General features: G+C 44.3%; 1 protein-coding gene across 1 annotated transcript in view; it reads right to left on the bottom strand.

Moving 5' to 3' along the window:
* LOC120063944 (transmembrane protein 163-like) overlaps positions 1-15,579 on the bottom strand; it is a 98,989-nt gene that overhangs the window by 65,957 nt on the left and 17,453 nt on the right. The window contains exon 2 of the mRNA XM_039014253.1: positions 10,150-10,269. Coding sequence (XP_038870181.1) covers positions 10,150-10,269 — 120 coding nt within the window. The remainder of the gene's footprint in view (positions 1-10,149; positions 10,270-15,579) is intronic.

The following is a 15,579-nucleotide window of genomic DNA, read 5'->3' as shown; positions in this document are numbered from 1 at the left end:
CGTTTCACAACACAACATTGTAAATTCATCATGGAATGCAAGGCTTTATTACATTCGCTGAAACTATATCTCAGGTATTCAAAACTCTCAAACACAAAACACAAAACAGTTAGACAATTTCCCCAAACCGCACAGACATCTTGCAAAATGAAACACAGCAATCAAAATCATGTACTCCTTGCTCAAGATGAAACTGCATACAAACGAGACACACACACACATCGAATGAATCTAACTTAGTGAACAACAAGATCCCACTAACGTGACATATTGAAAGCACTACTATCAGAACCTATTTCAGTGTAAATACTAAGATTGTTGTTATACTGTATATTGTTTGTGTGTACTCAAACAAGAAAGGAACACAAATGCAAAAATGTATGTTTTATATTTCAACATGACTCAATACGTGTCAAACAGCAAACTGTTAACATATTCAGTAAAAATGCAAACATACAGTAAATATATTTTGCATATGCAAAGGAAGATAAATAGTCTTATTTGTACTACTGTACTGTATGTTAGATCAATTGTACGGAATAGAGAAAGAAACTTTCCAATCTAAATCATAAGCCAAGAAACAAATACTCCATTGAGAAAACAAAATCAGTCATGTCTGTTGTTTTGGTCCGGCCCCAGATTTTCATCAACAACACAGCCGATATTCTCCTTGGCCAGCCAGCGGGGGAAATATCTTCTGGCATGACGCATCTACCCCTGACAGGACTCCGCTGGAATGTCACCACATGCCTCCTCTATTGTCTGGAGAAGGGTCATACGTTCATGGGGTTTGCGATCATACACCTTCCACCGCCATGCTGAAAACAACTCCTCAATGGGGAATATGGTGGGAGATAGAGAATTGTAAACCTGGGATGGTCACGGAACCAGTTGCGGACCTGAGCAGCCTGATGGAAACTCACATTGTCCCAAATTAGAACATACATTTGCTGCTCAGGATCACCTGGTCCTCTCTGCTCTGGCTGAAAAAGATTGTCATGTAAGGTGTTCAGGAAATGAAGGAGATGGGCAGTGTTGTATCGTCCAAGAGTGGCATGGCGGTGGAGGACCCCATTGTGGCTCATATCTGCGCATATGGTGACATTTCCCAGCACGATGGCGCGTTGACCAATGATGTTCCTTCCTCTCTATTCCTCCTCATCTTCGCTAAATTGAATCCAGCCTCATCTATGAATGTGAGTTCCTGGGGGATGGGACTTGCATCCAACTCCATGATTCTCTAAAATGACAGTAAATACTGTAATTGCTTTATAATAAAGTTCACTGGCAACATCAATGAGTCTCTAATGTTTTAAGAGTGTAATACTAGTACATTACTTACTTGCACATATTTGTACCGTTTATCCTTCGCTCTTTGGGAATTTCTTTCAAATGGGACTCTGTAGATTTGCTTCATCCGGAGATGGTGTTTCTTAAGGATGCAGGCTATGGGTGATAAACTCACTCTGATGTTATGAAGATGGCAGGGTTTTCAATCATCTGTTGTTATGGCATTATTTTCAACTACCATTTGCACAATGGCAGCCTGCTGTTTGTCTGTAAATAAACACGTTCTACCACCACGTGGTGGTCGTCTTTCAGTTCTACAAAAACTAAATAGCATGCAGTACAGTAAACACTACAGTCATACAGTACACAAGATAAACATGTTACCAAGTAGTATAGCTCCCAATGTCATACATACAGTAATACATGTAACATTGACTTTGTGTCCCCTTACAATATGTATTGATTTATGTTGCACTACTGTCAAGTAGTAAAAGTAGTAGAGAGGTCCAATGTCTGCAGTACAAACCTCTTCTCATTGTGTAAATTCCGGATGATGGATGCTACGATGAAGGACTCTCTGCCCAGCCTCTCTCAAGGTCAAACCATGGTTGACCACATGGTCCACCACAGTCGCCCAAATTTCATCAGAGATTACTCTCCTTGTTCTTCCTCCACCTCTACCTCCACCTCCACCTCCAGCTCCACCTCTCTCTGCCAAGTTCGCTTCCATTGTTCTCCAAGCACAGGAGTACTCACCTGTGGCCTTCTTATCCATACCAACGGTTTGATTGCAAAATGAACATTTACGCAATTAGTGTGTGAACATGTGAAGAGAGAAAGGGATCAATTGTTAATTGAGCTTAGCTTGTTGTGTTGCTATTAATTTCCACACAATATATTTTAGTTGTGAAGGTTATGCCGAAGCTAGAGAATTATGTGTTGTGTTTTTCCAAACGTTTGTTATAGAATTGCAATCTGAGTGTAAAGCAAAACATGTTGCAGATTTGGTGTATGGTTCTGCTAAATGAGTTACAGGTTTGGGTCATTGTGCTTCATGGGCCAGTTTTAGTGTGTAAACTATTGGGAAAAACTGTATTAGAAACCTTGGGGAAAACTGTATTAGAAACCAACCCAATAAAATAGCATCAGATGGAAATGTATGCCTTATCCACTACAAAGAACAGAATATCATATGAAAATATAATTTTATAAGAATGGAAAACTAATAATCTTCTGGCTATCAGGGGCTCCTGAGTGGCGCAGCGGTCTAAGGCAAGAGGTGTCACTGCAGTCCCTGGTTCAAATCCAGGCTGCATCACCTCTGGCCATGATTGGTAGTCTCACAGGGTGGTGCACAATTGTCTCAACGTCGTCTGGGGTAGGCTGTCATTGTAAATAAGAATTTGTTCTGTACTGACTTGCCTAGTTAAATAAAGGTTAAATATTTTTTTATTTTTTTAAATCTGGTAATCTTCTAAAGATGGGAATGCATTCATTCCCCTATATTCCACTGCTCTAAAAGCACTTCTGATGCTGCACTTTGGCTGCAAGTGAGCTAATTAGATTTGAAGTTGATTAGAAAATACTGAGAGGACGGAGAAGGAGGTGCACTGAGCCTGGAGGCACGGCGGATTGTGAAAGCCAGCTAATGTTTAATTTAAAACCAGGGGGAAGGCTGGAGGTCTAGGAGCAACATACTGCAGGAAACGCCACACCAACTTGGAAGGCAGTGATTCCAGGTGAAGGGCTACCTCTACGACGTAAGTGTTCTCAAATCAGATCATTCATTCTTCAGATCATCCATCACTTTTGGATATATTTTTCCCGATGTTCAATATACAGCACGATACGGGAAAATAATAATAATAGCATTTTTTTAACCAAATATTGAGATTATATTTTAGATTTAGATCAAAACACTTGAGTGAACTTTTGGAATAATATAATTAAAATGAGCATTCTATGGTTGGTGTTGCTTGGCATAACTAACGACATAGACAGGTACAGTAAAAGTTGTTGTGACAGGGTATGAACCAAAGTACTGGTCAGAGTTTCACAGGGGATTTGAATGTTACATTCATGGTGTTTAAAATAATTTGCAGCCTTTTGCAATATGGATATTGCACATGCCAATATTGCAATTTCGATAAAAAATGTATTCATTGTGCAGCCCTAATATACAGATTTCTGTGAACATTTGCCTGCACTAAACTGTTTTACTACCTGTGAGAGAATGTCCCTTATACCTGCATGTGTGCACAAAGTTATTTTAATGAGAACTGCAAAACCAATAAGCAGAATTGTTGAGTGTTTATTTTTAACTCCAGTGGTTGTGTTCAGACTGAGTTAAAGCCCAACCAGATCTCTCTCCACATTCAGACCGGAATCATCTGGACCACCCATAACAGTAGTCACATGAGACTGCACTGGTGTGCTTTATTCATCCTGTCTCTGTGTGTCTCTGTGTGTCTCTGTGTGTGTCTCTGTGTGTGTCTCTGTGTGTGTCTCTGTGTGTGTCTCTGTGTGTGTCTCTCTCTCTCGCTCTCTCTCTCTCTCTCTCTCTCTCTCTCTCTCTCTCTCTCTCTCTCTCTCTCTCTCACTCACTGTCTGTCTCTGTCTCTCCCTGTCTCTCTCTCTCTCTATCCCAAACTCTCCTTCTCATTTCAATTTCCCTCTCCCTGCTCTCTCCTGCTTCTCCCCCCCCCCCTCTCTCTCTCTCTCTCTCTCTCTCTCTCTACGTCTCTCTCTCCTTCGCTCTCCCTCCTCACATAACATCAAATGGAACCAGACAGAGGGACAGATTTATCAAGCAGCACACCATTTGTCACCCCCCAGAATATTTCTACAATCCCTAACAGGGCTGTAGGCTATCTTAAATCAGCTTGTTGAGAAGAACACTCTCTTTGAATATTGAGCAGCTTTGCTATTATACAATGCTCTCTCAGCAGGCAGAACAGTGATGCACCATATCTAAACCTATTATGCCTGGCCTTTGCACAACGGAATATTATGTGTTATATTGTTAATGAGATATCTATTCCGTTAATGTTGTGTCTGAGTGGGTCTCAAAGAAAGTTAAATTATGAATTGGTGAAACTTCGAAGGCAAAGACTACTGAAGATAGATCAGACACAATAATTTAAAGGCTTTCAATCATCGTCTGGCATCACACAATCCCACAGATACTGTCTATGATAATAAAGACACATTGCTAAACTCCATAGTTTAATGCAGGCCTAGCATTTGTTGAACAGACGAGAAATTCCTTTCAAATCCTCGCCTCATTTGCCTCTTTGTCAATATATATTTTATTTTTACAATGTCAATGTCACTAGTCTGGAAGATGCAACAACAGAATATACACCGAGTGTACAAAACATTAGGAACACCTTCCTACTATTGAGCACCCCCATTTTGCCCTCAAAACAGCCTCAATTACAAGGTGTGGAAAGCGTTCCACAGGAATGCTGGCCCATGTTGACTCCAATGCTTCCCACAGTTGTGTCAAGTTGGCTTGATGTCATTTGGGTGGTGGACCATTCTTGATACACACGGGAAACTGTTGAGCGTGAAAAACCCAGCAGCATTGTAGTTCTTGATACAAACTGGTGCGCCTGGCACCTACTACCATACTCCGTTCAAAGGCACTTAAATCTTTCACCCTCTGAATGGCACACATACACAATCCATGTCTTCAATTGTCTCAAGGCTTAAAAATCCTTCTTTATTAACCTGTCTCCTCCCCTTCATATACACTAATTGAAGTGGATTTAATAAGTGACATCAATAAGGGATCATAATTTTCACCTGGATTCACCTGGTCAGTCTATGTCATGGAAAGAGCAGGTGTTCATAATGTTTTGTACACTCAGTATAGATAAAGTTTCTGCCACCATAGACATGCATTACTATGTGGATAACCAAGCTGTTTGGATCCAAATGTCCCTCTCTAATTTCTGCCTGATATGCTTCCTGTTTCATCCAGAATGTGAGGATTTAACATAAACCGTAGTATGGCAGATATGATGGAAGAATTATGATAGAATTCAGCCCTATAGTGACATTTGACAAGAACAGATTGTATCTTTGTATTGTCATCTTGCCTCTCTGAACAACACACTCAATCATACGGTATGTAGCCAAGTCCATTATATGAGCATTGTGTGTGATCCTATGGTTATGGCTGTGAAACCCTATCTAGCCCAAGGACGGTCCATTTGGAAATTCAGCTTTGTGGAGGCCATTTCAATTCAAGTCTTAACAACACAAGGACCAAACAAGCTTAACAAAACACACAGCTGTGTGATGAGGCTACACTAAAAAGCAGGTATGGTGAGAATACACAGGAACGTGTCTTATGGTGGCGAGAGTCCAAATAAATGTTAGGCTGTGTGTACTGGGTGTACTGTGTGTACTGGATGTGGCCTATCCTTCCCACTGCTGAACAGAACCATGCTGCGCATCTTTGCTGCTAATATTCATTGTGCTTATCACTGAAAAGCTCTCAATCTCTCCAAAAACTCTTGTCCAGTCCATTCAGTAGTCAGATTTTCTGATCATTTCGTCTCATCTCATTTTAGTCAAGTAGTTTGAAAAATCATTTTTGTTTAGTTGTAGTTTTTTCTGGGTCTATTTAGTCACTTATAGTCTCGTCAATTGCCACAGAAAAATAGGTGTTTGGGGAAATGAATTCTACGAGTTCAGTTTGAGGATGTTCTTAGAGCAGATGTCTCAGAGCGATATAGGACATAGGACAGGAAAGGTCCCTGACAACAAACTCCATTTCCATATCCTAGATGCTGAACACAGATGTCCCATCAATTCCCAGAATGCACTGCGACTTTGCCTCGGCTCATCTGTCTATTCCCTGGTCCTTAGACTGGTGTGTGGTGAGGAAAGAATATTAATTACCCCGGTCGATAACGAACTAACAATGTTCAAGCCCATTTATAACAAGTTAACCCTGCTGCTCAGCCATTGTGAATGACAAAGTGGCTCCGGGCTTACTGCATGCAGTCAGTCTGCCAGTCTGCATGTCTACAGTCAAACATCTGTCAGTGAAAAAAATGTTTTTTTCTACCCTTATTTTTTCTCTTGAATCTAAACCCCAGAATACACCAAGGGGAATGAGTCAACGTGAAGTGAACTTTTTGACATGTGGTGACTAGCAATGAATGACAGCACTGCAAACTTATTTTCAAGAATTTCAGGTGATTTGGCCAGCTTTCTTTCACAGTGTCACGTTCCTGACCTATTTCTGTTAGTTCGTTGTATGTGTTAGTTGGTCAGGACGTGAGTTTGGGTGGGCATTCTATGTTTTCTGTTTCTATGTTGGTTTAAGGGTTGCCTGGTATGGCTCTTAATTAGAGGCAGGTGTTTGGCGTTCCTCTAATTGAGAGTCATATTTAGGTAGGTTGTTTCACAGTGTTCGTTGTGGGTGGTTGTCTCCTGTGTCAGTGTTTGTCGCACCATACGGGACTGTTCGGTTTGTTTTTGTACATCGTCATTTTGTGTAGTCTATTTTCCCTGTTCGTGCGTTCTTCGTGTTTATGTAAGTTTGTCGTCCAGGTCTGTCTACTCCGTTTGTTGTTTTGTTAGTTATAGTGAAGTTCGTGTTTTTTCGTCTTGTCTTTAAATAAATTATGTGTTCACAACCCGCTGCGCCTTGGTTCCATCACTACTCCTCCTTTTCGGTTGAAGAGGAGGAGGACTACCGTTACAGAACCACCCACCAATCCAGAATCAAGCAGCGGTGTAATCAGAGGAAGGGACAGCGCAAGAAGGAGGAATGGACTTGGGAGGATGTATTAGACGGTAAAGGTTGCTACACATGGGAGGAGATCCTGGCTGGAAGGGATCGCCTCCCATGGGAACAGCTGGAGGCACTAAGGAGAGCAGAGGCAATCGGAGAAGGGAACCGGCGTTATGAGGGGACGCGTCTTGCACGGAAGCCCGAAAAGCCCGTGAGTACTACCCAAAAATTTATTGGGGGGGGGCTAAGAGGTAGTGGGCCAAGGGCAGGTAGGAGACCTGCGCCCACTTCCCAGGCTAACCGTGGAGAGCGGGAGTACGGGCAGACACCGTGTTACGCAGTAGAGCGCACGGTGTCTCCTGTACTTGTGCATAGCCCAGTGCGGGTTATTCCACCTCCCCGCACTGGTAGGGCTAGATGGAGCATTGAGCCAAGCGCCATGAAGCCGGCTCTACATATCTGGCCACCAGTACGTCTCCTTGGGCCGGCTTACATGGCACCAGCCTTACGCATGGTGTCCCCGGTTCGCCTACATAGCCCGGTGCGGGTTATTCCACCTCCCCGCACTGGTCGGGCGACGGGGAGCATTCAGCCAGGTAAGGTTGGGCAGGCTCAGTGCTCAAGGGAGCAAATACGCCTGCACGGTCCGGTATTTCCGGCGCTACCTCCCCGCCTCAGCCCAGTACCACCAGTGCCTACACCACGCACCAGGCTTCCAGTGCGTTTCCAGAGCCCTGTTCCTCCTCCACGCACTCTCTCTATGGTGCGTGTCTCCAGTCCGGTGCCTCCAGTTCCGGCACCACGCACTAAGCCACCTGTGCGTCTCCAGAGCCCTGTACACACTGTTCCTTCTCCCCGTACTCGTCCTGAGGTGCGTGCACTCAGCCCGGTGCCACCAGTGCCGGTACCACGCACCAGGCATATAGTACGTTTTGAGAGTCCAGTGTGCCCTGTCCCTGCTCACCGCACTAGGCTTGAAGTGCGTGTCTCCAGTCCGGTGCCTCCAGTTCCGGCACCACGCACCAGGCCTACAGTGCGTCTCAGCCGGCCAGAGTCTGCCGTCTGCCCAACGGCGCCTGAACTGTCCGTCTGCCAAGCGCCGCATGAACTGCCCGTCTGCCATGAGCCTACAGAGCCTTCCGCCAGACAGGAGCAGCCAAAGCCTTCCGCCAGACAGGATCAGTCTGAGCCATCCGTCTCCGCAGCGCCATCTGAGCCATCCGTCTCCGCAGCGCCATCTGAGCCATCCGTCTCCTCAGCGCCATCTGAGCCATCCGTCTCCCCAGCGCCATCTGAGCCATCCGTCTCCCCAGCGCCGTCTGAGCCATCCGTCTGTCCCGAGCCATTAGAGCCGCCCGTCTGTCCCGAGCCGTCAGAGCCGTTAGTCAGTCAGGAGCCGCTAGAGCCATTCGTCAGTCAGGATCTGCCAGAGCCGCCAACCAGACAGGATCTGCCAGAGCCGCCAACCAGACAGGATCTGCCAGGGCCGCCAACCAGACAGGATCTGCCAGAGCCGCCAACCAGACAGGATCTGCCAGAGCCGCCAACCAGACAGGATCTGCCAGAGCCGTCAGTGAGCCATGAGCGTCCAGAGCCGTCAGTCAGCCATGAGCGTCCAGAGCCGTCAGCCAGCCATGAGCGTCCAGAGCCGTCAGCCAGCCATGAGCGTCCAGAGCCGTCAGCCAGCCATGAGCGTCCAGAGCCGTCAGCCAGCCATGAGCGTCCAGAGCCGTCAGCCAGTCATGAGCTGTCCCTCAGCCCAGAGCGGCTATTTGTCCAGAACTGCCCCTCAGTCCAGAGCTGTCTCTCTGTCCGGAGCTGCCTTTCAGTCCGGAGTTGCCCCTCTATCCTGAGCTACCTCTCTATCCTGAGCTACCTCTCTATCCTGAGCTATCCCTCTGTCCTGAGCTATCCCTCTATCCCGGTGCTGCCCCTTGTCTCGATGTTAAGTGGGTGTAATATGAGGGTGGTCATTTGTAGGGGGAGATGTAAGCTGGGATTGACTATGGTGGGGTGGGGACCTCGCCCTGAGCCTGAGCCACCACCGTGGTCAGATGCCCACCCAGACCCTCCCCTAGACTTTGTGCTGGTGCGCCCGGAGTTCGCACCTTAAGGGGGGGGTTATGTCACGTTCCTGACCTATTTCTGTTAGTTCGTTGTATGTGTTAGTTGGTCAGGACGTGAGTTTGGGTGGGCATTCTATGTTTTCTGTTTCTATGTTGGTTTAAGGGTTGCCTGGTATGGCTCTTAATTAGAGGCAGGTGTTTGGCGTTCCTCTAATTGAGTCATATTTAGGTAGGTTGTTTCACAGTGTTCGTTGTGGGTGGTTGTCTCCTGTGTCAGTGTTTGTCGCACCATACGGGACTGTTCGGTTTGTTTTTGTACATCGTCATTTTGTGTAGTCTATTTTCCCTGTTCGTGCGTTCTTCGTGTTTATGTAAGTTCGTCGTCCAGGTCTGTCTACTCCGTTTGTTGTTTTGTTAGTTATAGTGAAGTTCGTGTTTTTTCGTCTTGTCTTTAAATAAATTATGTGTTCACAACCCGCTGCGCCTTGGTTCCATCACTACTCCTCCTTTTCGGTTGAAGAGGAGGAGGACTATCGTTACACACAGTGCATTGTGAAGGCTTCAAAATAACTACAATTTACAATATTATGAACAGGAGTTAGATTTGGCCTTCTGTTCTATCTGATGCTCTTTCTGTTGTTTTCTGACAGTAATGCCAATCTGCCAGAAGGTTGGTTTGGATTTCAAATGCTTTTTTTCCCACTCATTCTTTCTTTTGATCTTTTTCCTGTTGGACTGAGTTCTAATTTAGTGTAACAAGATTACAAAATATACTTAATATAATATACTTTATACTTACTTGGTTTAAAACCAATGTTTAGTCAATGGTTGAAATGCATTGGAAATCATTGGATGAAGGGCACTACCTAATGAATAACTACCTAGGTCTGAAGCAACCTAACAGCAATGCTCATCAAGAAACATCCAAAACCACAGTCACTCAGGGAGAGTCACTTAACAATATAGGACTGTTGAAGGACACCAGGCTACAGTGAATAATACAACACCATTAAAGGACACCATTAAATGGTATGTACTCACTGAAGGCTGCCACTGCCAGGATGATTGTCACCACGATGGAGATCCAAGACACCCACAATGCCTTCTTCCTGTAGTTCTGAGCCTCGTGGGGCTTTAGTCGCATGCTGCTCTCCAGCAGGCCTGTGGAGAGGTGAGAAACTGGGATTAATAGCTACCCCCATGCACGTCTAGCCAAAGGCAGGAGGTAAACAATGCGCTACAACAAGGGCTAATTAACACTGCTTCAAACCACAATGGAGTTAGTTCTTCTCCTTCCCCTTCTCCCAGCCAGCCAAGAAAGCACTTGAGGATGTCATTTGCAGTGTTGCAGGAAGGTAAAGGGTGGATGAATCCCAGTGAGCTACAACAAGGCTACAACAAGGCTACAGATAATTAGCTCGACTAAAAGCTTCTCAGGAGACGCCAGGGTTCACTAATTTGTTGTTCTCTCTGATAAAGGGTGAATTAAGTTTGCTGTTGCAAAGGTAGTTAAGTGCTGACAGGTGGCGGTGTGATTGCCGATCCATGAAGACAGACTGCTAACAAGAGAAGGCACAGAGAGAGAGGGGAAGGGGAGAGAGAGAGAGAGAGAGAGAGAGCCTCTGATCACCGCCCCTGTCAGCCACCCTGATAGCACTCCTGACAACCCCTCTGGTGACCAAACACCAAGCGCGCCCTAGACCTTCTGTCTGAGGACCAGTTAGGGTCACCTAGCCACATAATAATACACACAGGCACAAACAACCTGAGAACACTGCAGGAAAGTGTGGCAACAGCACTCAAGGGAGTGATTGAAAAAGCTAGGCCCCCTCAGATCAGACCTATACACTAGCCCAAGCCAATGTCATGTACCAGATGCTCAGCAGGCTCTGCTCACACTTACTGGTCTGAGGCCAAACCACACGACTAACAATATTGGACACTTTATGGGACACAAAGCCTTCACTATGTCATCCTGGAATATCCAAGGCCTGAGGACAATGTCATCCTAGAAGAAACATGGTATAGAGGAGATGGACCCACTGGTTGCCCTCTAGGTTACAGAGAGCTGGTAGTCCCATCCACCAAACTATCAGGTGTGAAACAGGGAAGGGACTCGGGGAGTATGCTAATTTGGTATAGAGCAGACCTAAATCACTCTATTAAATTATTCGAAACAGGTACATTTTACATTTGGCTAGAAATTCAAAAGGAAATGATCTCAACAGAGAAAAATGTCCTCCTGTGTGCTACCTACAGTATATCCCGCCACTAGAATCCCCAAACTTTAATGTAGACAGCTTCTCCATCCTGGAGGGGGAAATCAATAATTTCCAGGCCTAGGGACATGCCCTGGTTAGTCTATGATGACCTAAATGTCAGAACTGAACAAGAACCTGACACCCTTAGCCCACAGGGGGACAAACACCTACCTGGAGGTGACATATATCCCCTTAGGCACAACTATGACAACATAACCAACAAAAACAGGTCACAACTCCTGCAGCTCTGTCGCACGCTGGGTATGTACATCAATGGTAGGCTTCGAGGGGACTCCTATGGTAGGTACACTTACAGCTCAACTCTTGGCAGTAGTACTGTGGACTACTTTATCACTGACCTCAACCCAGAGTCTCTCAGAGCATTCACAGTCAGTCCACTGACACCCCTATCAGATCACAGCAAAATCACAGTCTACTTGAACAGAGAAATAGTCAGTCATGAGGCATCAAAGCCAAAGGAACTGATTAGTATTAAGAAATGCTATAGATGGAAGGAATGTAGTGTGGAAACCTACCAAAAAACAATTAGGCAACAACAAATTCAATCCGTTTTAGACTACTTCCTGGACAAAACGTTCCACTGTAATAATGAAGGCATAAACTTGGCAGTAGAAAACCTAAACAGTATCTAAAATCTAAAAATGTCAAACAGAAAACCAAAGAAAATTAACAACAATGACAAATGGTTTGATGAAAATCGAAGAAAGAAATTGAGAAACCTGTCCAACCAATAACATAGAGACGCATAAAACCTGAGTCTACACCTTCACTATGGTGAATCACTAAAACAATACAGAAATACACTACAGAAAAATAACAGCACGTTAGAAATCAGCTCAATGTAATAGAAGAATCCATAGACTCTAACCACTTCTGGGGAAATTGGAAAAATCTGAACAAACAACAATACAAAGAGTTATCTATCCAAAACGGAGATGTATGGATAAACCACCATCTTTTTGATCCGAAAACAAAGAACAAACAGAAAAAAACATATACATGAGCAAATGCAAATCTCAGAATCAACTATTAAAGACGACCAGAACCCACTGGATTCTCCAATTACATTGAATGAACTACAGGACAAAATACAAACCCTCCAACCGAAAAAGGCCTGTGGTGTTGATGGTATCCTCAACAAAATGATAAAATATACAAACCACAAATTACAATTGGCTATACTTAAACTCTTTCACATCATCGTTGGCTCTGGCATCTTCCCCAATATTTGGAACCATGGACTGATCACCCAAATCCACAATAGCGGAGACAAATTTGACCCCAATAACTACCATGGGATATGTCAACAGCAACCTTGGGAAAATCTTCTGCATTATCATTAACAGCAGACTCGTACTTCTCCTCAGTAAAAACAATGAACTGAGCAAACGTCAAACTGGCTTTTTACCAAATTACCGTATGACAGTCCACGTATTCACCCTAATTCATAAACAAACCAACCAAAACAAAGGCAATGTCTCCTCATGCTTTGTTGATTTCAGAAAATCTTTTGACTCAATTTGGCATGAGGGTCTCCAAATTGATTGAAAGTGGTGTTGGGGGAAAAACATATGACGTTATAAAATCCATGTACACAAACAACAAGTGTGAGGTTAAAATTGGCAAAAAACACACACATTTCTTTCCACAGGGCTGTGGGGTGAGACAGGGATGCAGCTTAAGCCCCACCCTCTTCAACGTATATATCAACGAATTGGCGAGGGCACTAGAACAGTCTGCAGCACCCGGCCTCACCCTACTAGAAACTGAAGTAAAATGTCTACTGTTTGCTGATGATCTGGTGCTTCTGTCACCAACCAAGGAGGGCCTACAGCAGCACCTAGATCTCCTGCACAGATTGCACAGATAAGACAAAAAAAATGGTCGTCCAAAAAAGGTCCAGTTGCCAGGACCACAAATACAAATTCCATCTGTACACCGCTGCCCTAGAGCACACAAAAAAATATACATACCTCAGCCTAAACATCAGCGCCAAAGGCAACTTCCACAACGCTGTGAACGAGCTAAGAGATTTGGCACACCAATTAGGATATGGCTAAAAATACTTGAATCAGTTATAGAACCCATTGACCTTCATGGTTGTGGGGTCTGGGGTCCTCTCACCAACCAAAAATTCACAAAATGGGACAAACACCAAATTGAGACTGCATGCAGAATTCTGCAAAAATATAATCTGTGTACAAGGTAAAACACCAAATAATGCATGCAGAGTGGAATTAGGCCGATACCTGCTGATTATCAAAATCCAGAAAAGAGCTGTTAAAAACCACCTAAAAGGAAGCGATTCCCAAACCTTCCATAGCAAAGACATCACCTACAGAGAGATGAAACTGGAGATGAGTCCCCTAAGCAAGCTGGTCCTAGGGCTCTGTTCATAAACACAAATACACCCCACAGAGCCGCAACACAATAAGACCCAACCAAATCATGAGAAAACAAAAAGACATTTACTTGACACATTGGAAAGAATTAACAAAAAAACTGAGCAAACTAGAATGCTATTTGGCCCTAAACAGAGAGTAAACAGTGGCAGAATACCTGACCACTGTGACTGACCCAAACTTAAGGAAAGCTTTGACTATGTACAGCCTCAGTGAGCATAGCCTTGCTATTGAGAAAGGCCACCGTAGGCCGACCTGGCTCTCAAGAGAAGACAGACTATGTGCACACGGCCCACAAAATGAGGTGGAAACTGAGCTGCACTTCCTAACCCCCTGCCAAATGTGTGACCATATTAGAGACACATATTTCCGGCAGATTACACAGATCCACAAAGAAATTGAAAACAAACCCAATTTTGATAAACTCCCATATCTACTGGGTGAAATACCAGAGCGTGACATCAGAGCAGCAATATTTGTGACCTGTTGCCACAAGAAAAGGGCAACCAGTGAAGAACAAACACCATTGTAAATACAACCCATATTGTTGTTTATTTATTTTCGCTGTACTTTAACTATTTGCACATAATATGACATTTGTAATGTCTTTATTCTTTCTGAACTTTTTTGAGTGTAATGTTTACTATTACAGTTTTTTACGATTGCTGACACACTACAATTTAACTTTTCCCACAATTAGCAAAACCTTACACTCAAGGAGCAAAACACAAGGCTAGATTTGCACAACTGTAAGCACATTGTCAGCTTCACACTATTTGCAAAACATTACACACAGTGATTTGCAAAACACTAAACACACTTGTATACATCAGACACAGAAGTATATCATAATGTCACTTCCTTGCAATTCAAAAGCACTGACTGTCAAATTACCACACCTATGAGCCAATCTGTTAAACACAGCCATCAGGTGCACAAACACATGATTGCTAAATTGTAGACACACCAATCAGGTTTAAGCACTATAAAAATGCAGGAGGTAGGTTCACCTGCATTCAACCAAAATGGAAGGAGTCAGAAGAAGAGTGAGGGTGAGAGGAGGAGTACACAGAGGAGGAGGTAGAGGAAGAGGCAGAGGCCGATGCAGAGGCCGAGTCAGAGTCAGAGGTCGAGGAAGACCTGAAGCAGGAGGAGAATGTGCACAAAGAAGAAGAGGACCAAACTTATCAAATGACATTCGTGCAACACTAGTGGACCATGTTGTGAACCACGGATTGACGCTGAGGGAGGCTGGACTGAGAGTTCAGCCAAATCTTAGCAGATATACAGTGGCATCTGTCATAATGTCACTTTTCGACAGGAAAACAGGTAAAAGAAGATCTGTCTACAGTTACAGTAATCAGCCGCTTATTGTATGCACCATATCCGCACTTGTGATACCCCTTCCTGTGACATTGTACAGTAAGTTACATGTATTATTTTCTACATAGGATTGAGGGTCGGGAACGACAAGGAGGAAGGGGGCCCATATTCACGCAAGAACAAGAGAGAGAGATAATAGACATGGTTTTGGCCAATAATGCTATCAGGCTCAGAGAACTACAAGCCAACATTATCAGTGACCATGCCATTTTCAATAATGTCCATCAGGTCTCTCAGTCAACACTGGCACGCATCCTGAAAAGACATCAGGTTCAAATGAAACAACTTTATCGAGTGCCTTTTGAGCGGAATTCAGAGAGGGTCAAACGGCTGCGACATGAGTATGTGGAGGTTTGTATTGTTCACTTTAGCACTGTGATGTTGCATACTGCACACAGGACTTC

Source organism: Salvelinus namaycush, chromosome 19 (genome assembly GCF_016432855.1).
Source record: "Salvelinus namaycush isolate Seneca chromosome 19, SaNama_1.0, whole genome shotgun sequence".
NCBI lineage: Eukaryota > Metazoa > Chordata > Actinopteri > Salmoniformes > Salmonidae > Salvelinus > Salvelinus namaycush.
This window is presented reverse-complemented; position numbering and strand designations above follow the sequence as displayed.